Source organism: Crocodylus porosus, unplaced genomic scaffold (genome assembly GCF_001723895.1).
Source record: "Crocodylus porosus isolate Cpor-Errol unplaced genomic scaffold, CroPor_comp1, whole genome shotgun sequence".
Lineage (NCBI taxonomy): Eukaryota > Metazoa > Chordata > Crocodylia > Crocodylidae > Crocodylus > Crocodylus porosus.
Window position 1 is genome coordinate 2800546 of NW_017728924.1, and position 26898 is coordinate 2827443.

The window sequence follows — 26898 nt, forward strand, 5'->3', positions numbered from 1 at the left end:
CTCGGCGGGTAAGTGCGGCCCTCAGCCCTGCCCGGGCCGCGGGGGGGAGCCGGGGGTCTCGCAGACGGGCCGCCCCGGCGCCAGGGGCTGGGGCAGGTCCTCCGACAAGGCCGGGCACCCGGGTGCGGCGTGTGGCTCTGCCCCCGCGGCTCGGCAGGTGGTCGGTAGCCGGTGGCAGGTGTCCCTGGCTCGGCTACTAGCCCTGTGTGTCTGGGCGACTCGTATCGTGTCCTGTGCTTTGTGCTCCTCCGTACGAAACCCGACGCCGTCATGTCCCCTATTTTGCTCTTCGAGGGAAACTTCACGGTCTGTAGAGGGACATCGTCCTCCGCGATGGCCAACCCTGTCCCCGGGGTCACGTTGGCGATGTGTCATGCCCCGGGACACGGGCCATGCACCCCCGGGAAGCGTCAGCCACAAAACTAGGAGAGATCGGTCACTGGGGACCCTCCCCGGTTGGCGGTCTGGTGCCCCCCCAGATTCGGGAGGCACCGGTTGCCTGCGGGCCCTTTAAATCTCCCTTTAGGACGCTTTTGGCTTTTAGGGGCTGTTTTGACCAAGAGGGTCTTGCAAGAATCATTCAAAGTCAATGTCAAAATGCTTTTTCCACCCCCCTCTTTTTTAGACGCTAGCAAAACCTCGCGCAAATCTAGTGAAATGCTTAAGTGAAGCCACTCGTGAGATGCTGAGCAAATTGGTGCCAAGACGCTTAACAACCAAGGGAATGAATGAGAAATGTTTTTTTGTGTAGAAATGTATTTTCCTCCTCGTTGCAGAGGAGATTCTCCTCTCTCAAGTGTGGACCATTAAACAAAAGCACAGGCTAATGCTAATTGCAAGCAAATAGGACATTTGGGCTTTCGGAGAGTACAGTTGTTTGAAAGCCTTTAAAAATGTGGTTAAAAAATGTCCTCTTCTCAGAGGTGGTCAAGAAAAGTTGTAACGGGAAGGAGTTTTTCTTACAATTTTCCTAGCAATACGTTTTATGAAGCCCAGCAGATGAGAGAAGGAGTTGGACTCCATGAGGGCTTCTCTGCATTAGGAGCCTCTACTCCCATAGCTGTATTGGCCCAGTCCCCCAGTAAAGATGCAGTATATACAGAGTTTTGCTGGCAGTCTAGCTATACCCCTTCAGGTCTCATCTCTTTCACCCAGGTTTGCCAGCATAGCTATCTTGAGTAGGCTTGCAAAAAGATTGCACCCTCCAGCTGATGTAGCATTATTGGCAAAATCCCTGATCTGGATGCAGCTATGCTGACAGAAGAGGTCTTCTGTCGGCTTAATTTATGTGATTTGGTATAACCCTGCTGGCATATGCAGCGTCGCTGTTCGAGGGCTCTGCTGCTCCGCACACAGCGATGCCAGCAGAGGCTCCATAATGTAGACAAGTCACAAGCCAATCCAAACCCTCCCTTGTAGACTTAGTTGCTCCTCCATCAGGGTTTTCCCACTGTAGCCATGTGTTAGGCATGTGAATTTTTTTAAATTTGCAGTCAGCGTAGCTGCCGGGCAGACTTTGAAGTGGGACTTGGTCAGGCTGTTCTTTGTGTATGGAAGAAAGTAGAGTTTAGGAGCTTGGCAAAAACTGTCTTCTCTTCAGAGCAAATCAGAAGGTCTTCCTTAATCACATGATCCAAAGTTATAATGTACTAAAACAAGAAATTAAGGCTATATTGCCAATTAAAAAGAGCACACAATCTGATCATATGCTTTTTTTTATCAAGCCTATGTAAATGTTCTAATTCATCTGATTGGTTATTCAGGTTTGGACCAGAGATATACCGTAATTTCCTCTTTCTATATATTCTATCTACATCTCTACTAACTGAGAGAGAACTGGTGTTATAATTATAACAGTTATGCCAAATTTTATTTGCAGGCAAGTAATGCATTTTTCAGAAACTTTTACATTTATTGGGAACGAGACCTTAATTTTAGGATAGCTTTGGCCAGAAGAACCGAAAAAAATTGTAAAAACCCACCTTCTAAATACGGTTTATGTGGATGGATTTCTTTCCTGTACTAGAGGATCATAATTTATCAATTTACCAAGTTTGGTTTTCAGGGCATTACACAGAATACTCTCGTTAGCAGAGACGCATTCAATTAAAAATAAAACACAGACTCTTAGTTTACAAACTTCTTGAAAGAAAAAAGATTAAAAACTGTAGTATCTGCCTCTCCATTCTTCTCCCATGTTTCTAACTGTTTTCTGAAAAACAAGAAAATGATGAATAAATGTATTCTTTGTGTGCCTCTTTCCTCCTGATCATTTGATTAATAAAATACAATAAGTTCTAATGATATAAATGTAACAATTACAATACATATAAAGATATACTCTCCTGAACTCTTGCACGTATCCTCAAAAGCTGTGTTAACGTGTTTTTATAGTGGGGCTAGGTATTAGATCCTATAGTGTTAACGGGAAGTTTCTGAAGATTTTTTGAAGGATAAGTCATTTTTAAAAGTGTTTTAGCAAAGCATATTGTGTCTATCTATATAACATTAACCTTTATCTCCTTAGCCCTTCCCAAACTCGTAAACATATTGCAAACTACCATGTATACTAGTTTAGAAGCCAGCATAAACATATATACAAATTAACTTGTATAATTTATAGATAAACCAAACAGCTCTGTTTGTTTTGATTGCTAGCTAACAAATTAAAACAGAACTAAAGATAGCCCTCTTAAACAATCTCAAATGCCTAGGAAAAGGTCTATGAGGAAAAAGTTCCTTTTTTGAAATCATTCCGGCACAAGGCTGTAGCTGTGCGTGGTGATACATATAACAAGTTTATGTTTTGGGAGCAGAGACAGCTGGGCTATGCAGGTCTTAGCAGAATACTTTAATCTTACTTCCCCTTTTGATATAAAGCTGTGATAGGTTCAACACCCCACGGCAATCGGGAAAGCTATAGAGCAGCATCTGTGCAAAAGTTACACACACACAATGGGCATAAGCAATTTTGCATCATTTTCACAAAAAGTACTGTATGTTAGACCCACGCACAAGTGCACTAGATGCAACTACATGAAGACAGAAGCATACATGAAGAATACAAAAAGCCACTCACTGTCACAGGCACTGCTTTTATTGCTTATAAATAGCTGTTATTAAACTCTGTTTCAGAGAATGCAGAGTAAGAATCATTACACCCACTCCACATATGTGCATATTAGAACTAATTGAAACTTGCCATTTCCGGTTTCCGGGAAACTCTGATATTCTAAATCTGAACAAAAAACACACGTGAAATGGAAAGAGGTGTTTTTCTTGCCGTGTCCTGCAAAATAAAAAATCCCCCATTTGGTTTTAGAAAACTTTGTTTCAGCCTTCTGAATGTGCAATACCATTTTATGGTACTGTTTTTCATGTTGATATCACTTTTACCTTATCTCCTGATATATGAGTACAGATCCATGAAATAAGGTAAAATGATATATAATGGAAAAACATAAAATAACTTGTGAATTTTTTTCAACAAAAATATTTACATTTCAATGCTTTTTTTCTTTCAGAAGCTTTACCCAAAATAACGTGTTTGATCAAAACATCTCTACAACTAATAGTTTTCATCAAAAACTTGTAGGTAAAACGCTTCCACACAGTTCTAAAGCAAAAGCTGAAGACATCACCTTGTATGCACAGAATACACATGCTGGCATCCTCCAAACACATGCACACACATGCTCTTACTCTTGCTCTCTTTTTCTGCTTTACTTTATACAATATACAGACACCCACACAGCCCACCTTAAAAGAAAATCTAGTCACATTATAGATCATTAAAGTTTACATTTTTACTTGTTTTCTGCTATATACAAATTATCTAACTTTGGGTTAACTGTGGTTTGGTCAGAGTGGTATGAGCCCTGTAGGGTAGACCCAGTTATAGTGATATCAGGGTGCTTTATACTGATGTGGGTGTTTTGTAAAGCAGTTGTCCCCAGCCTTTGGTGTATATGTTCCAGAGACTGCCTGGTGTTCCTTGTGGGCACAAGAAATTAAAAAAAAATTAAAGGCAAGGTTGACGAGCGCAAAATATGATGTTGCGCACAGCATGTTATATATGTATGTATATCATTGCCTGTGGACCATCAAAGGCTGGGGACCACTGCTGTATTATTGTAAGGCACCTTTATAGCAATGTAACTGCATCGTTGATAGGGGTTGTTTCAGGATAGCTATTTCGGGGGGGGGGAAGAAAGCTCATATCTCTGACTGACCCAGTTTCACTGGTTAAAAAAAACCTTGCATGTCAACCATAAAAAGAAAGGCAAAGCAGAATTGCAGTCGGCGTGCTTAGGAAATGGTCTCAAGTCAGCCTAATAAAGCAGGATGCCTTTAACTAGGGGAGATGGCTCTAGGCCCACACGCTCCTTCTCTATGTTGTGTTGGGTGCTTGGAGGGTGGTACCCTCTACTTGGTTAGTCCCTGCCTTTCCACTCTCCAGAGTTAGCAGCTGATTATGTTGAGACTTTATCATACCAGCTGCAGGCAGCCAAGAGATCCCTTTGAGTGTTTTTGTCTGCTGGTTGAGTGAACCTGAGAACCACAAACTCTGCAGGAGTGGGATTTAGAATCGCCCTAACAGTTCACAAGAGCACTTGATGCAGAAAGAGGCAGGGAAAGCATTAAAAAGACATTATCCTACCAGCTGGACTAACCTGTAGTCGGCTGGGTTGACGTGCTGCATGCAATTTAATCAAAGGGATTGTTCTGCAAAGGAATTTAAACATTGCAAAATAACCAGTGAACAAATGCATTCAAAATATTAGTGAAACATCACAGCTAACTTCCCTGAAGGGTACTGGAATCGCTGCTTTATAGTGACATTCTTTAAACTACTTTCTCAAAAGAAAAAAAAATCGAGTCCAAAAGCTAAACATTTTCAGACAGTTTTATTGTTAATCCACAAGTCCATTGCGCAGGTAGCATTTAAAAATATATGGATCTTAGTTATAGGCTAATATTTATCTATGGGATGAGAGGAAATGGTTGTTACTAATGCTCATTTATGTGGAAAACTGTGGATATCTTAAAATGTATGGTGTACAATGTGGATGTTTAGTTTAATGCAAACAAATACATTAAATAACCTATATAATATATATCCTAATCAAGTATAACATTTCTTGTTAGCTTCCCTGTTATTACCCAAAGAGATCTTATTTGTGGTAAATCCCTCACACTGTCTTGAAATCCAGTGATCTCAGTAATTTACACACATTTACATTAGTTGAGGATCTGTCTGTATATCCAGTACTGATAAGCAGAACTGAATTCCGACCTTGTAACAATGTTTTATATGTTGCATTCAGCCCAGGTGAGAAGCAGGTGAAACAAGAGATATGTGGTGTTGAGACGTTGTCAGAGAGAAAATAAGGTTTTGGCAGCATGTGGTGGTGGGAGGGGGGAATTTGGGAAATTGCTGTTGATCCCAGACAAAATTAGAAAATTCTATTGTGTGTGTTTTTAGGGTCATTCAATAGAAGAAAAAGAAATTCTCTCTACGTAACTGTGACTCTCCTCATTGTGTCAGTATTAATTCTTACGGTGGGCCTAGCTGCTACAACAAGAACCCAAAATGTGACTGTTGGAGGTTATTACCCTGGGGTTATTGTAAGTATAGCGCTCCTAGGTAGGTCTAGAAAATGTATTGCCTACAAAGTCCTTTGTAATGCTGTGAATGCTATGAAAGGATGACCCTATCCTAAATACTAACATCTGCTCAGCTATTTCATTGCTGTTTAATTTATATATTATTATTATTTTGCACATGCTACTTCATTTACATGTGAAAATCCCTCCAATCAAATGGCAGCCTTTTCTTATGTAGGCTTAGGCAAAAAACCTGCTCTCTAAACCACAATGTGTTGCTCAGAGAAGCATGGCTTTTGGCTGATGTGCATACAGTCTGGTTTAAAACGTTTTTGGTTAGTTACACAAATCAAATGAATCCCATATGGCGAGAGGGCGAGGCCAGATCATCGATGCCAAAAACAGCTGGGAAATCAAATTGCAAAACATGACACACACAAGCTCAGTGGGGCTAATCATGTGCATAAAGTTGCATGCAAAACTATGTACATGCTCAGGACCTTATTGCTTTGAACTGCTGAAGGTAGGGAAAAAAGTACAGTGATAGATTACAGTGTTTTACAAGTTGAAAAGGAACTGATGCATGTCAACACTGTTCGCATGCCAAGCTCTGTTCCTAAATGAAGTTGAGAAAAGTAAGACCTTGTCGTAAGAGAGTTTAATGGCTTGATGGTAATTTGTACAGCGTAAATAATTATTTAGCCATCCAAATATGATTGTGGAGCCTTAAAGTCACTGATCCGAGTTCAGCCCAAATTGCTTACAGATGAAAGTGTCTTACAGCTGTCTGGCCATCTGACATCTGTTGTTGAGTTTAGTACTTTCTATTTCATTAGTGATGAAGTGTCTTCGTCACTCATAAGAAACCCTTCCCTGTCTCCAGTGGCAAAAACTCACATCTTTGAGTGGCCAAAGACCAAACAGACAGGTGAGATGGAACTGCCCTCTTACCCTTAAGACTGATTCTTCCATGGCCTTTCAGGAAATCTGGTAGCACAGAAATCTCAATATGAGCCAGCTTGTTCTGTGGCCAAAAATTCAGAGACTTGCACAAATGTTGGACTTCTCTCTGGAGAAACAGAGTGGGCTTCCCTCTACACGTTAAAAAATGTGTTGGCGTAGAGCTGCCCGCAGGCTCACAGTGTTTGTCTGAGATTTTACCTGTGCTGTAGGGACTTGTACCTGCACTATAGGACAAATGCTGCAGAGTAACTCAGTGTAAATGCCCCATAGTTTCCAAGTTTTAGGACACGTTCCTAAATACTAATTCTGTGAGGCAGAGAAATCAAAAACCACTTAAATCTTTTTGTTTGTTTGTTTAAGGCCTAGGATAAAGTGTTTATAAGAATATGTGAACTGGTCCTGAGACTCGGGCAACCTGACTGTTTAAGTCTTTAGACCCACAACGCTGTTGCTGAGTGGGAATGTGTGGTGACGTAACATACCTTTCTGCACATGAGAACATTGCAATCTTCTGCTAGGCTAGCCAGCACACACTTAAAATAGCCAGTGTTTCGTAATTTGGAGGGGTTTCTCTTTGCCTCTCAGATGCGCACTGAAACAAAAGCATGCTCTGCAAGACTTCCCTGACAAGGTCATTTCTGTTGCTCCAGATAAATGGCATTGCTAGATTCTTGCCACCCTAAAAGTCTTCCACGTGCATTTGATTTGCGGTACAATGTATAGACCAGTCATTGCTGCTGTACTGCAGGAGGAGGAAAGCTGAACTTTTCCATTAACTATCGGGGCTTGTTTGTTAAAAGAGTCAAGGTTTTGGCTCTGGATGTCAGATAAATTCCCTGTTGTGCAACAGTTCTACAGAACTTTATAGAGCCGCAGCTTTTCTATAGGATTTTTGAACAAACCTGTAGAATTTGAAAGCAGGGATATCATTATTTTCAGATTTTTATAGAATGTCTTAAAATCATACAGAAAGGATACTATTCCCACTTGAAACCTACAGGAATGTATAGTAATTCTGTTTATGAAATAGAAGCCCAGTGGCTTCATCCCAATCAAAGCAAATGGGGTGTTGGTGTACCTGAGGTCATGTTTGAGCCATTGTTCTATTTATGTCAATCGAAGTTCTGTGAAAACATATTAATAATACTTAGCACTTTTCAGCCAATGATCGCTGAGTGGTTTGTGGACTGAGATTGGTAGGAGCAGTCAACCATTGATCCCCTGGATCATGGTGTATGTGCAAGAGGTCTTGTCAGGTGCCTGGTGAATCCACTTGTCGGGAACTGAAGCGTAAAGAGACTTAGTAATTTGCCTTATGTCATGCAGCAAATCCATCATAGTGCTGGGATGAAGCACTAGATGTCCTGGATACTCTGCCCTTGTTTAAAAGACGACTGCTTGTTTTTGTGCCATCTCTCCCCAATTTATCTAATTTTTGTGGAGTCCTAAATTGTGTGTAGGTATTGTAAGAGCAGATTTTACAAGTTCTGCAAGGTCAACAGTATTATAGAAGCTGACTTGATTAGTCTGTGTTTTGTGACTTCCTTTATTTTGTTTTGCCCTGTTTATGTGAACACAGCATAGCAGAGATGTTCAGTGAGGAACTGTGATAATTAATGGCTTCCTGACTTGAGTGCTTCTCTGCCTGGACTTTCCTCTTCTATTAGGGGTTTCAAGGAAAGGGTATGCAGTGTGTCTTTTCTGATTTTTACTGTTTAAACTGGAAATCAAAGGCTCTGAGGCCAGCTCTTCAGCAGGTGTCCTGGGCTGGGCTCCCTCGACCAGAACATGCTGAGGGTCTGGATGGAAATGTCAGTGATATAACATTGAGTCTTGCTGCAGCCTAAGGTGCCTAATCTTTGTGCTGCCAAGGTCTATATTCAGTACTGGCTGGGACTACCCGTAGTGTTGTGTATAGTTGCGTATTCTTGGGAGAGTGTGGTTTAAAGGACAGAGCAGTAGGCCTGGACTCAGGAGCCTGGAGTTGGATTCCCGGCTCTGCTGCTGACCTGTTGAATAACCCAAGCTCCAGTTTCACCATCCATAAAATGGTGATCATGATAAAGCACTTTGAGATTCACTTGTTACAATTGTTGGGTTAGAAGGAGGAGTTACTTACATAATTAAATATAAATCACACCACTATCATAAGGGCTTTTCCAGCAAAGCATTTAAGCATGTGCTTGAGTTTCATTGACTGCAGTGGGATTTAGATGTGTGCCTAAAAAGCATATGTTTAACCATAGAAAGAGGAGGTTGGGCAAGTGCCTTGGTTCCTGGACAGATCTTGCAAACTCGTGTTCAGGGTTGTCCTGTATGTAAGTGGCTTCATAAAACTCAAGTCAAGAAAGTTTTGCAGGGTTGGACACATCTCTTGCATCACAAGTGGGTTAAGATTTTGGAAGGCCTGAAGGCTGAACAACTCTGTGCCATTGGGGTCCTCCTTCTTGGATTTATTGAAATAAACCAGACTTATTGTAGGGGGGGGGTTTCTACCCAAGTTTAAATTCAGAAGGCTTGAATGGGCCTCATTAGTGAATGCTTATGGAAAGAAGCTGGGAGTCTGAAATCATATGTATTTCTCAAGCATGAATTTGCAGCCCACAGCAGCTGTTCAAACATGTTAAGCCATTTCTGCTTTCCGAGATGGACCAATCAAGAGAGAATGACCCTAATATCTCCACATGTCTTGCCTGTACATCAGGGAGATTCTGGCCACCAATGATGCCAAGCTAGTGTAGTTCTGGACACATGTATCATCAGCCTTGATCCTCTTAATGAAGATGTCTGAGCACCTGGCAGTAAGGAAACCCCAGCAGTTTTTCCTGGTTGGATTAGAGAGGTTCTGAGGACAAAAGACACCATTTTCCCCCTTTACAGGTTTGCATTTTTAAGATGGTCATTCTGTGCCACACTTGGAACTAGGTGGCTCTCAGTGTGAGGAGCTGTCTAATGCTGAGTTTCATGAACATCACTCTGTTTGAAGTAAAGCCAGTCCAGCTTTTTAAACATGTCCAGACAGTCAGGAACTGGAAACAAGAGTGAAATGAATGGAACAATTGTGATTATATACTAGGTATGTTACATTAGCTCCCAGGGTGCCTAGTCAGGATCAGTATGCTTTTGTCCCAGGCACAGTACACACGTCTATAAAAAGATGATCCCCAAGCCAAAGAGGTCAGTCTCAGCAAAGGTGTAATGCTGACTGACCACAAGGGTGGAAGGAGTTTGTCCTCATAGCATTTCTAGGGAAGAAAGCAGCTGAGTGCTCCTGGAGCCGTGGGAAATTCTCATGTTATGAAGGCTGAAAAGCTCAGGATTCCTCAGGTGTAGTTCACTTGAGGGAGATTTGTAGAATAGACTGTCCTTTACTTACCCAAGCAAGAGTATTTTGTTATCTGGACGGAGCTAAACTGTTCTTTGTGGTGACAGATGACAGAACAAGGAGCAACGGTCCTGGTTAGAGAAAGGGAAGTTTAGGTTGATATTAGGAAGAATTTTCTCATTAGGAGGGTAGTAAAACACTGGAACAGGTTTCCCTGAGACGTTGTGGAATCTCCATCCTTGGAGGTTTTTAAAACCTGGGTAGACAAAACTTTGGCTGGGATGAACTGGTTGGGGTGGTCCTGCTTTGAGCTGGGGGCTGGACTAGGTGAGCTCCTGAGGTCCCTTGTAACGATAACTTTCTATGATTCTATGAACTGATTATGGACTTGTTTCTGTTGCACTGAACAGAATGAGAAATTGATTTAATTGGGAACAGGACCGGGCCATTGGGAACAGGTTCAGGGCATAGTCACAGCATTATCTATACTGCTCCAGCTAGAATCTGGTTTAAAGAGATGCAGCCAAACCTGGTAGGCATATATTCTGTTCCACTTGCAATGGGAGCCTGCAGACTTCTGGAAGCCAGTCTGGCATTTCTTTATCCCCAGACCAATCCTGGTGACTTCTGTCATGATATGTGTAAAGAGATGTGTGACAAAAACCTGGAATGTGCATTTGTTTTAATACAGGGTTTACTTGTTCTAAGGAAAGTGAAAAAATGGTGGGTGAGTAAAATGCATTTGTTCTACGCTTTTTCATCTAAGTATCTTGGGTACTTATGGGTCCCATTGCTGGAGTTTCTCTGGATCGCACAAATAGCTCCATCAGACAGAAAGGCAATATCATCCCCTTTTTAACCCATGAGGAATTTGAGGCCCAAGGTTGCACAGGAAATATGTGACAAAGCAGGGAGTTAAATTCTGGTCTCCCATGTCACACGCCAGGACCCTAACTACCAGACTGAGCTGGAATAGCTGTGTGTTCTCCATGGGAAGCTCCCTAATACAGTGAAGCAAGCAGACTTGCCTACTTCCTTTTGGAAGATATACCCCTAAGATGGAAGTGACTGCACTTCCATTACCCCCAGAAGGCAAGTGCCAAAATGGGAGTATGACTCCAGAAGTTAAGCCTGGACACTTTAACGTTTTCCTGCTGTTAGCTTTTAGAAAAATATATAACTCATCACCAGAATGCCTTGGTCTAATTTGATGGCTTAATGAAACTAGCCATGTGCCTTCCCCTCCCTGGAATACCCTTTATCTCTTGGGGTCCTACCTGTTTTTGCCATAGACCTGGGTGACAGATTCTTATGCTGTTTTAGGACTTTGAGGACTACAAATAACAGTTTTTGCTGAGTGCTTTTCTTCTTGCACCTTGGGCTCACAGTAACTTGTGGGCAGTGAACTAAGCAAAGGATATTTAAAAAAGGATCTATAAGGGTATTTTTGATGATCGTAATTAGAATTGCCATTGCCAAGACTTAAAAATTAGATCCACCCCTGCAGTGTTACAAGATTGGCTTAATGTCACGGTTTTAAAAAGCAAATGTTGGTAAACTTTTGTTTTATGGCTGTCTTTTTTTCTGCAAAATTTTTGGCAATCTTCAGGTCCTAGAGCCTTCAAGGCTTAAGCTTTTGGTTGTTCTCCACAATTGGTATTTCTAGAAACTTTCATTTTGTTTAATGGAAGTGGGAGGTCTTGTATCATCACAAATATAAGCTTTCCACCAAATATCATGAGGTTTTGTGGTTGAGCTACACCATGGTTCTCTTGGAGTCTGCAAGCAGAGAGAGGCTTACTGAGAAGTCTTTGCCTTGCACTCGGCTGTAAGCAGTAACAAACCATTCCTGGAATGTGTGTGCTCTTTTGATGTTAAAATAGATCTCAGTGGCTGCCTAAATGCATTTGCTTTGTGAACCTGAGGCCCAGCTGCTGTGGACTCACTCCCTATATAATCACTCTTGTTAGAAAATCAGTTTCTATATGGGGCTTTATTGGAGTTGAGCTGTTGCACCTGTAAATTTACACTTCTCCTTTTCATCTCTCTGCAGTGTTGACAAGCTATTACATTGCTTAGGTAGTTTCCCTTCCCTTGCTCTTTCTTGCACTGAGTTCACCCACCAGTGACTTATATGTAATAAAACAACAAGGCCTCTTAGTTCCATTAAGAAAAAAAGCCTTTCCCTTTTAGGGATGGCGTCTAATGATGCCAATAAAGTTATCCTTCTTTCCACCCATGTCTCTTAGCTGTGCTAGGGGGAGATGCCCTTTGGACACTTAATGCTGCATATGCCTGGGTTTCATTCAGTATTTTTCAGTTGAAATTATTTTCACATTTCACTTTTTGGTTTGTGGCTGTTGTTTCATTACAGTACACACTTCTATTTAAGCATGCATCCCATCCATTTGGTAACAGCACATTTTTAAAATAGTTACTCTAGATACATGCCAAAACACCTGTTCTGTTTAAACACAATAAGGTTAAAAGTAATACCAGTATCTGGGTTGTTAATAATGCCTTGAGTTCCTAAACTGAAGGAATTGTACATCTCTCCAAATTTTTGTCAGTTTTGTTGTTTGCCCAAAATCGTAATCAGTGAAGGTAATCTGTTCTACTTCTTGGTTCTCTTGCACTGTCCCAAAAATTCTGTTGTTTGGGCTGCAGATGCAGTAGGGAAAATCTAAGTCCAAGCAACTGTTTTCACTGAGATTGTTTCTGTGAATTTAACCTTCAGTGAGTTATACGTGGTTTCATAAAACTTCAGTTTTTTCTTTTCTCAGAACCTAAATGCAAGATCCAAACTAACTTAATCGTTCTTTAAATCATTTTAACTCATTAGCTTAGCCGTGATAGATCTGCAGTGCATTTTATTTCATTTCAAAGGATAACATCTACCAGCATTTTAGCCAGAAGCCTCAGAGCCAACAACAGCTTATCAAATGGCTTTTCAGGCTTAACAGCATGATCAATATCAATCAGGAGGATTTTAGGGTTAATAAGCAGACTTTATAAAGCACCCTGGCCTGCACACCAGAATATGCTGCATTGAGAATTTAGATTAACTGAGGTCTAATCTATGCTAGAAACTTTACCACCGTAGCAATGTTGTTTGGGAGTATAGAAATAAAAATATTTTTAACCAATTTAGCTGTGTCAGCAATAGTCATAGAGTAGATGACATTATACTAGCAAAAAAGTCCTTTTGCTGATGCAGTGTATCCCATTCAGAGAACTGAATTAAGTTACTCTGGCAAAGGAGTTCTTTTGTTGGTGCAAGCTGCATCTCCATCAGCAAATCTGCTAGACCACTCAGATGGCTAGGGACCTGCAGCTAAGGTCCTACGAGGAGAGATTGAGGGACCTGGATCTCTTCAGCGTTCTTAAGAGAAGGCTGAGAGGTGATCTAGTGGCCATCTACAAATGTGTTGGCGGGGGTGGGCAGGTAACAAGGAATAGGAGATACTCTGTTTGCCAGGGAGCCCCTTGGAGTAAGTAGAAACAATGGCCACAAACTGATGGAGAGCAGATTTAGACAAGACATTAGGAGGAACTGATTTATGGTAAGGGTTACCAGAATCTGGAATAGGCTTCCAAGTGAAGTGGTGCTCTCCCCTACTTTGGAGGTCTTTAAGAGGAAACTGGACAAACACCTGGTTGGTGTCATCTGACCTCAGCGCTCTTCCCTGCCCAGGGCGGGGTCGGACTCGATGATGTACTGAGGTCCCTTCTGACCCTAAAAATGGATGAAATCTAGTCAACAAAGTGAAGGTAACCCCTGAATAAAGTGAGATATATTGTCTGATAGTTTTTGATCATTGTTCATTACCCCTTAAAATAGCTTTTGACATTCCTTTAAATGAGATAGCATTGGAAGAAGGTAAATGAAATGCGAAACCAGGTTTCAAAGGCATGAATACAACATGTATTTCTAACAGCTGAACAATCTCAATGGTTAACAGAAAGCTTTGGTTATTTTTGAAAAATCCTTGAGGTAACCAGGTAGAAGCAGATATTGCAAGCATTTGTCCTCCCATCAGGTCTATTCTTTCTACTTAAAGTTACTTATATGTATACATACTTGTAGGACACAGCCTTCATATGCCAACCTAATTCCAAGAAGATCCATAATACAATTCCCCATTAATTTCCCATTTCCAAATATTACTGATAGGGAAAAAACAAATTTTTAATCCATTCATTCTTTCTGATGTGTAAATTGTGTACTCAGCAATTTCAGCCAGTAAGGAATAGAAGCATTACAACAGTGTGATTCAAGTATTTATTTTCTTCAGTTGCATGAGGTTTGTTTATCTTGTATTTTCACTAAGAGGAGAAAAAGTCAAATGTTTGCAGTACATTTTGCTTTTGGATTTACTCTGTGTGTGCTGAATATGTTGGGTGTCTTCTTTCTCTAAATACTCACAATGAGGTGTTGTTTTTCAGCTTGGCTTCGGGTCATTTCTTGGAATAATTGGATCAAACCTCATAGAAAACAAACGGCAAATGGTAAGTCAGTAGTTGTGTGGTCAGTACTCTATTCCGCATGTTCAGTAGAGCTGCTCTCCTTTATATCAGCTGAGGATCTGGCCTCAAACCCCGAAGAGAGAGTGTGTGAGGGAGTGAGCAAGTGAATGTATTAGCAAATGCAGCATCTAATAATCAGAAAAGATCATTTAAGGCCTGGTCTTCACTGCAAACTTTCACTGGCAGAGATGTCGCATTGGCAGAGCTGTCTTGTGGCTGGCTGGCTGCTGAAAAAAGCTATCACAGTGAGTGCACAGTTTCATGGGTAGAAGTTTCATTTGCCCTAGGACAGTTTGCTGGTACAGTCAACCAGTCTAACTATAGTAGCAAAGTGCTGCAATCAGACACCTGGCCTAACCTGGAGACATGCAGGCCTTGCTTTGGCAAATCTGCTTTGCTAGCAGGCTGGTAAGTTTCTTAGTTGGAGGGTCTGGACACAAGATGGATTGACTGGTGTAATATACGTCATTTTTGTACACTGATGTAAGATCCACCACTGGCCAAAGCTGATAAGTGACCAGCTTCTTCCTGGGTAGGCAGCACTGTAGACTGCTATTATGATGATGAAGCTGTGAGCAAATGGCTACCCTGGCATAGAAGCAGGACACATTAACCCTGCTATAACTTACACCAGTACAGATTTACCCTTGATTTTCAGACTCTGGCATGTTACGCTGGTGTGGGTCTACAAGTTGTTCCTTGGTTACTCATAGGTGACTGGTGAGACGTGTCACATACTTGAAGAGTTGGCCTTCAACCAAACTAAAATTCCTGTCTACGGGCTATGGAAGAGTTAAGCTCTTAGTGGGTTTTTTCTATGTTTGTACAGTGCCTAGCACAGTGTGGGTCCTGGGGTAGGGCTTGTAGGTGCTATGGCAATACAAATAATATTGAAAGATGCAACCAAGTATGGCCCGTGTTCTGTTTTAATGATGCAGAAGGAACCTTCAAGAGAAATTGGTTATGAATCATCTGCATTTGCTACTTAAAATGCTCAAATGTTGGCTGCTGTCAAACCCATTCTTTCCACTTGTTAGCAACATGACTGCAATATTTATTTGGAACTTACAAGAACTTACCACTGTCCTCCTTGCCCTTGGTGTTGAGGAAAGCAGGGTGCTGGGGAGTGTCAGACACTTGCGTGTGAGGGAGATGGGTTGCACCTTGTACTTCTCTGGCCCCCTGCACATCAGCATCTCAAAGCACTTTACACATGTTAGGGATCACCTGCCAAAGGCAGAGAAGATTAGCATATGCCCTTCCTTTTATTTTTGTCTTAGTCATGTAGAAAAGTCTTGAAGGTTTTGTTTTAACAGCCTGCTCTTTGGTGAGGTGCTTCTTGTCCCCTCTTGTGAATTCAAGCTCTGTCTCTCCTGGAAGACTGCAAGGTTGGAGAATCTGTGGAATGGCATCACAAGAGCAAAGAGAAGGCAAAGTTGGGCAGGGACATGCTTTTTATCAGCACCTTCCTTAAACCTTTCTCAGTTCCCTTTTGACACCCATTTATGTTCAATGACTAAAACACATTTTGGAGAAAGCAGTCTTTGCTAAGGAATGAGCATTGCTTTCCTCTTCCCAGCCCTTCAGTTAAGGTTTCAGAAATAAAGACGCATATCATTTGTGACCACCTGAAAGTTTCTGTCAAAACCAGGTTTCCATCTTAATGTCAAAATGCCCCCCCCCCCAAACCAAGAGGGAAAAAGTTCCTGTGCATTCAGTTAATTAGAATTATTCAAAAACCTAAACTTGAGAACTTAGAAGGATGAAACTAAGGTAGTTGATCAAGCCCAATGACTTTTCTGTACCAGAATCATTGCTTTTAATAAATTTCTCTTCTGGTGGACTTGGGGCATTGGCCAGTTTGCTGTTGATGGTACTGTATTTTAAGTAATCAATATAAAAACAGATAAAATATTTAGTTTAAAAGCTGAACAAACTGTCATAACTGTAAGGAGGGTAGAAGTGGAATTTTATCCAGAGTCCAAGAGTGATTGAAACAGAACCCCTTCTGGAAATAATAATATGTTCAGAAAAAAATACAAAATGTCCATCAGATATTTTTGGAGCAGCAATCCCTGAGTAGTGCCAGTAATGAAAGGTAGGGGGCTCTGAAATCAACTTTTGCTTTGTAAGCAACTGTAGTTTAATGAACAGTATTTGGGAGAGGGGTCAGTAATGCAATTTGTGCCTTATGTATTGTTAAGCACCTCTCCAAATGAGCAGCATAAAATGGGAGGTTTATTCATATTCAGTAACACAGGGGTCTGAACCATAAACATGGGAAACATGGAAAAGTCAGGTAACAAAATCCATCAGCCTTACTCTAACACCACCTACATGGAGAGGAGAGAAATTATTGGGCACTGTGACACAGACCCTTGTATCTTTGCTGTGCAGCACCTTTGCTTTAAGCCTTTTCTAAAATGCTTTTATCCTCTGAAGCAGAGGAGGAAACATTTTTATTGTGAAACATTCGCAAACCTCCTCTCTATTTTCACCCCAGGGTGATTGTAATCGCTTATATTTAAAGCTAACATTGGAGCAGGTATTAAAGGACACTTGAGTCTACCTTAAAAGTCACATAGCACAGTGTATCTCAACCTGTGGGTCGTGACCCAAAAGTGGGTCACAAGATTATATGAAAGGGTCACTAACACACTTTAAAAATGAATCAACAAACTTTAAAAATTGATTCTTCTTTAAAGGAGAACAACATGAGAAACCGTGGCTTTTCCCCTGGAGCCTGGCAGAGTCCCAGCCTCTGAGGGGCTGCTTGGGGCCCCCTTACCCTACATGCACCCCCCCACACACTGAGGGGCTGGGACCTCGAGGCAGGGGGCACCAGGTCAGGAGTGAGGTGCACTGGGTCAGGACTGGCACTTGATGCTTACAAATGGGTCCTGGTACAAAAAAAATTGAGAACTGCTGACGTAGCAGATGGAAGCAAGATGGTTAGCACTGTGGGATCGGCCAGATTTTCGCAGGCCACCAGCAGGTGGCTCTGGAACTGCAGTGTGGAAGCTACTGCTTTGCAAGTGGATCTGTGAATCTCAGTACTTGTTCTTTCCCACTGCCTGAAGAGTTAAACCTAACCTCTAGGAGATCATCTCAAATAGACACTGAATTTCCCTACCCAGAAATACACAGGAAATGGGTGTTGCTGTCCCTGTAAACCAGCAGAGCTTGGCTTTACCAGAACTGCGGGTTCTGCATCACAACTACATCACAGTAATGGGGCTCCATCTTCTTTCTGGTCTTAGCTTCCCTTGGCCTCATGGCTTTATTTGCCTTGGAGTAGCACTTTGCAATTCTCCTCTTGGGGTTGGATCAGTCAGCTGCTCCATTCTGTTGCAGCCGGGGCTGGGCCAAGCTGCACAGTGTACGGACTCTTCCACCCCCGCCCAGCTTCCTGTTGGTGTTGCACAGTCCTGGCACCGTGGCTGCTGGCGGCTGGACCCGCATGGGTTGGGGCACAATGCAACATACCGAGTAGCCATCCCATCTGCCCACCGCAGTGAGCCACTGCTGCCATAGCACAACTACTCCATACCAGCTGCGGCGGGGGGGTGGAGCTCAGCTCGGTGCGGCTGCCCTCAACTCTCCTGGTGCGGCAGTGGTTCATTGCAGCAGGCAGGCAGATGGGATGACTACTTGGTGCGCTGCATCATGGCCTGTCCCATGGGGGCCTGACTGCCAGCAGCCAAGGTGCCAGGACCCGGAAGCACCAACAGGAAGCCAGGCAGAGGGAGGATGGATGCAGGGGGGCAGCAGAGGAGTCTGTGCTGTGCAGTCTGGCCCAGCCCTTGCTGTGGCAGAGTGGAGCAGTTTGGGGAGCAGCCCTCCCTCCTCAGGCTCCTGGCTGTGGCCGGCAGGCTGGATAGTCCCCCAGCTCACCAAAACTCCTTAAGTGGCCCTTCAGCCCAAATAATTACCCACCCCTGAGTCAGAGAAACACCTGCCCTCACTAATCCTGGCTGGAGGCTCTGCTGTCCAGCCCTCACATCTGGAGGGTTGCATTCCCTGCTGTATATTCAGCACAGGCAGGAGGAAGTGAAACATGGAAGAGACGCATCTCTTCTACATCCTGCAGGTTGTGTTGCAACTGCAGGTGGTTTGTAGTAGCAGATAGCAAGTGTTTCGGTGCCAGCTCTGCAGGGGGCAGGCAGATGTGGTACCAAGCCACTGCTTTCCCTTATGTCATGGCTGCCTCATAACTGCGACATAGTCCCTCATGACTGTTCTGTCCCAACCGGGTTTCCCATGGGGCTTTGGTCTCTGCTTGCAGTGCAGCAGTGGCAGTAGCGCATGATCAGTCGCTGGTGAGTCAACATGATCAGATTACGCCTGTCCTGCATTCTTTTCAGGGCTGCCTATAAATGCCAGAGTGACTTGAAGTTGGCATCAACACTTCTTAGAGCCTTGAGCAGTTTAGATTCATCCTCTGTCAACATATCCCCCTGACCCCTGTCCTGACGCACACAAGTAACACCACCTGTGTGTCATCTCATGCCTCCTTACCCTGGTAGGGATTACATCTTTGCCATGAGAACGTGGAACTCCATCCAACCGTCTGGGTCATTGTCCGTCACACACAACATTTGTAGCCTGTTTAGTGTGTCCATGCTGGTCCTTATTCGTGTTGGGCATAAATAAAGACCTGCTGCTTTGAAGAAGATTATTTTTATAGGTGGCATGTCTGGGTCCTCGGACCTCTTTAGTGCCCAGGTGGGACTTAACAAATATTTTTTCCATGAACTTCTTCAGTGCATCTGTTTGCTGAAAAGAGGCCTCAGGCCTGCATGATTTCCAGCTGCCCCTTCACACCGGTAGCTGGACAGGCAGCAAAAAAATAACCTGTGCAACAAGCCACAGGGCTTCACTGAGCTGTGAGGAGCACTGCCATAGGCCATTCAGTGGGCTGGTGATCTAGCTTGGCTAAAATAAAAATTGACCCAAATGATAGCCCAGATCAGAGCCAAGTCTTCTGCAGGAACAAATCTATCTAGCTACTTTTCCTTCACCCCTCCCGGTTCCTTTTTTGGTTCTGCATCTACACTTCCCACTTTTCAAAGTGCAGGAAGTTGTGTAAGGGGATGTATTTTAACCGTTAGGTGCTTTTGGTGTTAGTGTTTTCAGGCTTTTCTTTCCAATGGTGACGGCTAGAAACTTGTTTTTAAAACACTGAAAGGTGAGATTCTCACAACATGGCATGGATCTGGGAAGTGGAGGACTAAGAAAAATTTCCTGATATACAAAACTTAGTTTTCCTGTTGGAGATGTGAGTGGCTGATATGATTTTCAAAATGATATAGGCTTAGATTAATATTTTTACTCATGCCTTGCTGACATATAGTGGTAGAACATATTCAGCTAATGCATTTGAAAAATCTGGGGTAAACCGAACATGCATACAACCTTCAACATACTCTAATCTGGTTGCATTAAAGACTGCAAACAAGCCTTACCATCGCTGCTGCCAAACCTGCAGTAGACTCAAAATGTTAGCTAACCCATTTTGACAATACAGTTTTAAATCCTAGCATAGACACGGTCTTACGCAATACCTTTCCTCTGAGCCACTGAAAGCATTTTGCACAGATAAAATATGCCCACTGAAAAGCCAAGCAGTTTACAGTCACAAAATGAGTCGGTGGCAGAGATATTAACAAAGAGCTAGTGTTGCCAACACTCAAGATTTAATTGGCAATCTTGTGATGGGCAGCGTCACTTACAGTCACATGATTGCATGAGCGCCTCAGTCTTGCGTTTACAAGTAGGTGAGTTTCTAGTCTTCGGTTTTAGAAGCCAACATGTGTGAACTCTGCTAGCTGAGAAACCACAAAGCCAATAAGAAAAACTAACAAATCTGAAAACACAGAGCTTTCAGCAGCCTGGTTAAAGTTCCCTTCTGATTGTTTCAGCTTTCACTGGTGTTGGTGCTGTCAACATTATGCTAATACTCTAGTTACCAGTAGAGTCTTCCAGGGAAAAAAAAGTGGATAGGGGAGCTCTGAACTCCTGCGGAAAACAAGGTGGACAGGACAACTTCAAAAGGGGGAAGGAAGGAAAAGAGACAATTTTCAGGTCTTCAAATGGCAGAAAAATCAGGCAGAAGCGTTCAATCAACAGCAAATGTATTTGACACAAAATACTTGGGTTCACAGGGATGAGTGTACGATATGACAGAAAGTTTCAGACATAACCTCTGTGTGTCTTTTAAAGCAACTCGGGTGCTGCAACAGTCGGTTCTGCACTTGTTATTCTTGTTAACCTGAAGTTACAGTAGGAAACCCTTAATTAAAGTCTCCATCAGAGAACCTTGTGTTGTGCTTTGATGTCCCTTTTCCACTTGGGTTGTAGTGTGTGTTTAACCCACACACCATGACAAATTCTCCCCTTTGATATGCATCCCATGAATTTCAATGAGAGTCATCTTCAGGCTGCCTAGGGCGGGATTTGCATCATTAAAAGTCTAGGTGTTCATTGCTAGTGACTTATAAAACTGGTCCATCCTGTTGCGTAAATGTGTGAAGTCTGTTTTATAGAAGCAGATGACACCTTGCTTTGTTTTCTTGCCTTAGCTGGTGGCATCAATTGTCTTCATCAGCTTTGGAGTCCTTGCTGCATTCTGCTGTGCCATCGTGGATGGTGTCTTTGCTGCCAGACACATAGTAAGTATTTCCTAAAGAACACGCATGCTGCAGCATATTCCTAATATAGGACAGATACTGTCTTTGCGGTGGATCAGCCCGTCTGTGTAGTTCAGGAGGAGAATAGGTTCTGAATGATATTTGATCATACATTAGTCTTATGTCTTGTGTTACAGCCATGGGTTCAAATATAACATCACTCATCAGCTGCTATCCAGATGTATGTCCCACATTTTCTGTGGGGAACCAGCTAGTCACCCTCACATAAGTATGATCTTGAGAGCTGTTCAGATCTTTTTTTTGTTGAAATCTTTTTTGACTAAAAATAGCTTTTTAATAATTTTTTTTAGGCAAATGTGTCAAGTTTGACAACATTCCCATGAGAAATATAATAAAAGATTTTCATTTTGGAACATGGAGAATGTTGTGTTTATTTTCATATTTTGTTTCACATGTTATTTTCTCGGATGGGTTGTTTATAATTTTGTCCTTTATTTTATCACATATGAGTAGTTATCTTGCCATGTCATAATATCATGTAGTTAAAATACTCTATTTTATTTTTTCAAATCATTTAAGGGAGATCGTTTTTAGTACTGAAACACCATATCTTCCCCTAGATCAGTCTTTCCTGTTCGTGATGTAATGAAATAGCTTGATATTTTAGCATCGTTTATCAAACTCTTTCATTATAACATAAACCAGAATGATTGATCCTAGAAGGAAATATGTTTCTTTCATTCTGTACTGAGCAACAAACAGCAGATACTTTGATCTCCAAAAGGTAGTTTCAGTTGGTCCTAATTTATTATTATCCATCACAACCTGGCAGTAGTAGGACATAAAATGCATATAATGTAAGAACAACAATATAACAATGAAAAAACTTGAATAAAAATGTTGAGTGAAAGCTTGAAATGTTAAACAGACTTAAAAATTTCCAAATACACAAATTCTGTTTCATGGGAAATTTTAAAAAAAAGAAAGGTTGCTAGTTTTGTTTGGGGTCAGAGTAAGGGCAGATTTCACATGAACGGAACTCCCCGTAATGTGGGAATTCCAAGTTTCCACCAGCCCTAGCCCCTCGTTGTCTTTGCTTTTGAATGGAAACACCTCCATTTGCCAACAGAAGAGAGGTGACTTGACTGTAGTAAAATGCTTGGCTCCATGGCATTTCTCTGTGTCTTTCCAGGTGTTATGAGTAGATCCAGGCCCTTTCTGATTTCCACGCTTCTGTGCCAGGCAGAGCATTGGCTCTAATAAAAATACATACCCATTTCCCATGCTGTGCAGGGATGGGAATCTGAGCTCCGTCCCAGCATTCATATGCAGGTGACAGTGAAAGCTTGCCAGGCTCTGGTTTCTGCTTCTTGATTAATCGACAAGTTTTTGGCCTTGCTGCACTCTGCATGGGTCCAAGAAGGTCAGCTTCTTACAAGTGTTAAGGATGTCCAAGTTGTCACTTCAAGTACATAGTGTTCCTTCTGCTACCTGCCATCACCTCACATGCAGTATAAACATAGAGCCAGGTTTTGCACAGAGCACACCTTCCAGCAGCTCGCATGGAGACAGCTAAACAAAGATAAGTCTCTCTGGAGGGCTGTTGCCAGGTGTGGCCTCAGCCCCCGCTTCCTGTCCAGTCCATGTTTAGGATTTACTGTTGTTTTCAACCTCAGCTTAAGTATACTAGAGGTACAGATCAGCCCAGCAGGAGGTTTTTGCCCAGCTTGGGAACCCAGCCTGTTTGCACTGAAGACTCTTAACTAAACTGCTTGAGTACTGATAGTTCTCCAGTGCCTTCCTGCAACTCCTCCATGTACCCAAGCCAGTACCCATCCATTTCACCAGGATGGAACTGGGGAAGCTCAGCTTTCTCCGTTAGTCAGGGATGGTGAGGCATGTCCTCAGGGGTCCCAGTGGCGCACGTGCAAGAGTACAGCATTAGTGGGGACACAAACCCAGGTAGGGCATTGTGATGTGGCTGCTTACACCCAGGCCAGGCTACCTCAGGTGCCAGTCACCAAAGCTGACTGCAGTGAAGAATAAAACAGTCCTGGTGGAAGCTGGAATGCCTCTGACCCGTGGCCATGTTAGGTAAGGAGCACGGGATTCTTTTGAGAACCTGGCTCGTGTCCCAACTCAGCTAGTTGAAATGCCTGAGGTTGGCCCCTCTGGTTTTACCTGAAATGCTAAACCCAGTATTTTCTTCTGCAGGATCTCAGGCCACTGTATGCAGGACGATGTCAGTATTACTCCAAGAGTACAACTCCACCTGAGGTGAGAGCGCCTTTTACTGGTGCTGCCTCGTAAGGGGACTGGCACTGTCTGGGGGCTAGGGGCCCTGCACACTTGTCAGGGGCCCAGATTCCCAAGCTTGGAGTCATTTATGCTCCAGGAGCAGCCTCTGGAAAGAAAGGCAGCACTAGACTTGCAGACTGAGTGCAATGTCCCTGAGATCACAGGGGAGCACAGTGGGGGGAGAAGGGGTTGACTGCAGCACAGTGGGGTGGGAAAGGAGTCAATGGAAAGTGAAGGGGGAGGGGAGAGATCAGAGCCTAGATAAGAGGTGATGTCAGCCTAATGGAGAAGACAGGTAGAGGGAACGTGACAGACCCCAGAGAGACAATTCCATAGCTATTGGTATTGCTTCACTAGGCTTAGTGCCAGCAATGGCAGCACCAGGCTTAGTGCAGAGGAGGGGCTGAGATCTCAGGCAGAGGTCATGTTAACCCCAGAGCTTCAGAAAAGCTTCTTGTAAACCTCCATTTTAAAAAGCAACCTGTGTGTGCATCCTGTGCCAGGTGGTGAGGTTTCCTCCAGCAGTGGTCTGGGGCACATGGTAGCAGTACCTCATAGTGGGTCAGGAGGAAGCTCTAATCTTCCATTGGGCCAGGAGGCATCTCCAGATTATAACAGGATAGATGGACAGATGGTGCCCCTCTTGTTTCCAAGAGTTGTCACCAGTGGTTTTAGCCCATGAATCTTTCTCCCAGTTGACCTTGGCCCATGGACAGTTCCATGCCCAGCCGCATTCTCTGCGAGGGCCTATCTGCACACGCACATTATACCAGTACAACCCTTTCCTTGTGTGTAGGCAGTAACACAAGTATAAACCTGCTTGTATTGTTGTCACTGTTCCTGTGTGGGAAGAGAAGTAATCAACACTGTTTTAAACCTCTGATCCCAGCAAACATGCATGTGTGTGTTCTCCCCAGGGGCTGTCTGTGCTATAGCAGTAAACAGAAAGCCCTGAACTGACATTTATACCAAAAGCTGCATGTAGAGCAGGCCAAAGAGAAACAGAAATCAAGGATGTGGCTTGGGTCTTCATTGGTTTGCTGTATCCTCCTCCTTCTGCATTCACACAGGCCGTCTGTCACCCACAACGCCGTGGGCCCTGCACACCAAAAATCAAAACCAACACCTGCTTCTGCTGCGACCTGTACAATTGTGGGAAGTGAGTAAACCAAAAATAGCTTTCCCAGCCTAGGGTAAGAGCAAATGTTGAATGTGTTGGCTTGCCCTAGTTTGTGGAGTGGGGTTAGGGGATTCTGTGGGAAATCATCAGGAGGAAGGATGGCATTAACTAATGATGGCTACTGCAGAATGGGCGGTTGCATTCCTGCTAGTGACTGATAGATCATACTGTATAGTGAAGATCAACCTTTTACAGTCTCTGCTGGAGTGATGCCAGGGTTCTGGTCCCAGCTCTGATTGCAGGTGGATTTGAACAAGCAACTTGACCTCTCTGCCTGTTTATCCATCTGCCTGATGTTGCAGTAGTGCTTCTCTACCTCAGTGGGGTCCAGAGATTTAAAATGGGTAACATGCTTTGAGCTCCTGTGATGAAAGGGGCCAGTGTAAAGACAGAGTCCTGCTTAATTATCTCCTATTTTGGCTGGAAGGGGTCCAGTGCTAAATGGAGGATGTGGGGCAGAATAACTTGGGGCAACTTGTAGCTCTGAGACTGCAGCTTCAGCCTATAAGGGCTTCATTGGCATTTTTGCATGTGGAGGCTTTGCAGATGTGTTTCCTTCACCATGAAGTCAAGAGGAACCTGTGGGTGTAAGGAGATGTGAAATTCAAGTAATAGCATGACAAACCTGGCCCTGCTGGCTGCATCCCAGCAAACATCCCACAGAAGCTGGGTCTGGATGCCTGGTACACTGCAGGGGTGGGCTCAAATCGAGGTGGGTTTGTCAGATTGTATTATACAGTTTTAAGATTCTTTTCTAATCCAGCAGAGTAGAAATTTCGGGTGGCTACTATGAATATATTGATGTCAGCAGCTGCCAGGATATTATTCACCTCTACCACTTGCTGTGGTCAGCAACAATTTTGAACATTGTGGGGTTATTCCTGGGGATCATCACAGCTGCAATCCTTGGAGGCTTTAAAGACATGGTAAGGTGGTGTGGATTTCCTGGGGAAACTGAAGGAATGCAACCAGGTGAATTTGAGCCCAAGATTCAGGGGTTTTTAAGGAAGGAAAGAAGGGCCTACTAGCAATGGTATACCAGTACAGAGAAAGTTGTTTAACAGCCCTGTCTGAACCTGGTCTGTGCACCGTTGTCTCCATGCAGAGCAGGCAGAGATGAAATAACCAAAAGCAGAAAGTGAAACTGATGTGGGCTTATCTGGTGTGATGGAAGCAGAGTGAATTACCATAGGGTGACAAGTCAGTGTGCGGGGGAATGGAAGACGACAGTTTTAAAACCCTCTTGGTTTTAACTGCTATGGACACTAACATCACTGAGTTTCCTTTTTTAAGACTGAATGTTTCTTTGCATTACCCCCTTAACAGGAAGTGTCAGTAGGTGCTTTTTTGTTTTATGAACTATGCAGTATTCTAGTGATAGTACATTCTCAGTCTTACAGAATGTTTCTGGTCCAGTTCAGCAGAAATTCCCCCTCTGGTTTCTACATTGTGCAAAACCACTGAAGAAGTCCATTTCAGGCTGAAACCAGAAATAATTTGGGCCTTGGATGATGATGGAAATGCCGTTCTGACGATAAGTGGGACTTCAGTAGGCTTGAATAGGTTGTGCTATGATATACATAAGGTCAGTCAAAAGCTACCTAGTTATAGTCTAAATAATAACCACATTTCATAGAGGGCAAGCTGATGTTCAGTTCAACAAGGTAATTATTCATGCAAGTAAATGTGTATATGCTCTTGTCTTTTGTGCCTTTTGTGGCATATTCAGACTACCGGGTGTAAGGCAATTTGCTCCTCCAGCAGACACATTTTTCCTTGCAGAGCTAATTTCAGGCCCTTTACCATGTGCCTGATTTCAGAATAACAAACTTTCCTACACCCTTTCCAAAACCAATCCCAGCCTCCCAAACAAAATACAAGCAAATGGTGTCAAATATGAAGTGCGGGACTTGGCTTCCAAGTCGTACACAGATACATGCTACAGTCTCCAGTTGCACCATGCAGACTCTAAACCAGTGATTCTCAAGCAGGGTACTTTTAAGGGTGCTGTGGAGTGCCACACAATATTAGCACTGCCAGGTATACAAACACAATTCACAAGATAAAACCCAGAGGTTTCCAGTAGGAGTTTCTGAGTTCTCTGCAACAGAAGAACTGCTTTAGTATTTTCTGTGGTCAAAAAATGAATGAAAACTAAGAGCTGGCATTTTCTGACAGATGCCTTGAGTCTATTCAGAGGTGCCCCAAGTCTATCAAGGGTGTCTTGAGTCTAAAAAAGGGAGAATTGCTGCTCTAAACTGTACGAAGGGAGGTACAGACCAGCTCTGAACTCTGTAGGAGGGAGGGATTGTAATCTCCAGTGCGTTTCAGTGCGCTACAGCAATTGA

General features: G+C 43.1%; 1 protein-coding gene across 1 annotated transcript in view; it reads left to right on the top strand.

The window, feature by feature from the left end:
- Window positions 1–26898, top strand: part of TMEM255A (transmembrane protein 255A) — a 47114-nt gene that overhangs the window by 9358 nt on the left and 10858 nt on the right. The window contains exons 2-7 of the mRNA XM_019540446.1: window positions 5486–5628; window positions 14342–14404; window positions 21004–21093; window positions 23287–23349; window positions 24441–24529; window positions 25314–25476. Of these exons, the coding sequence (XP_019395991.1) occupies window positions 5486–5628; window positions 14342–14404; window positions 21004–21093; window positions 23287–23349; window positions 24441–24529; window positions 25314–25476 (611 nt within the window). The remainder of the gene's footprint in view (window positions 1–5485; window positions 5629–14341; window positions 14405–21003; window positions 21094–23286; window positions 23350–24440; window positions 24530–25313; window positions 25477–26898) is intronic.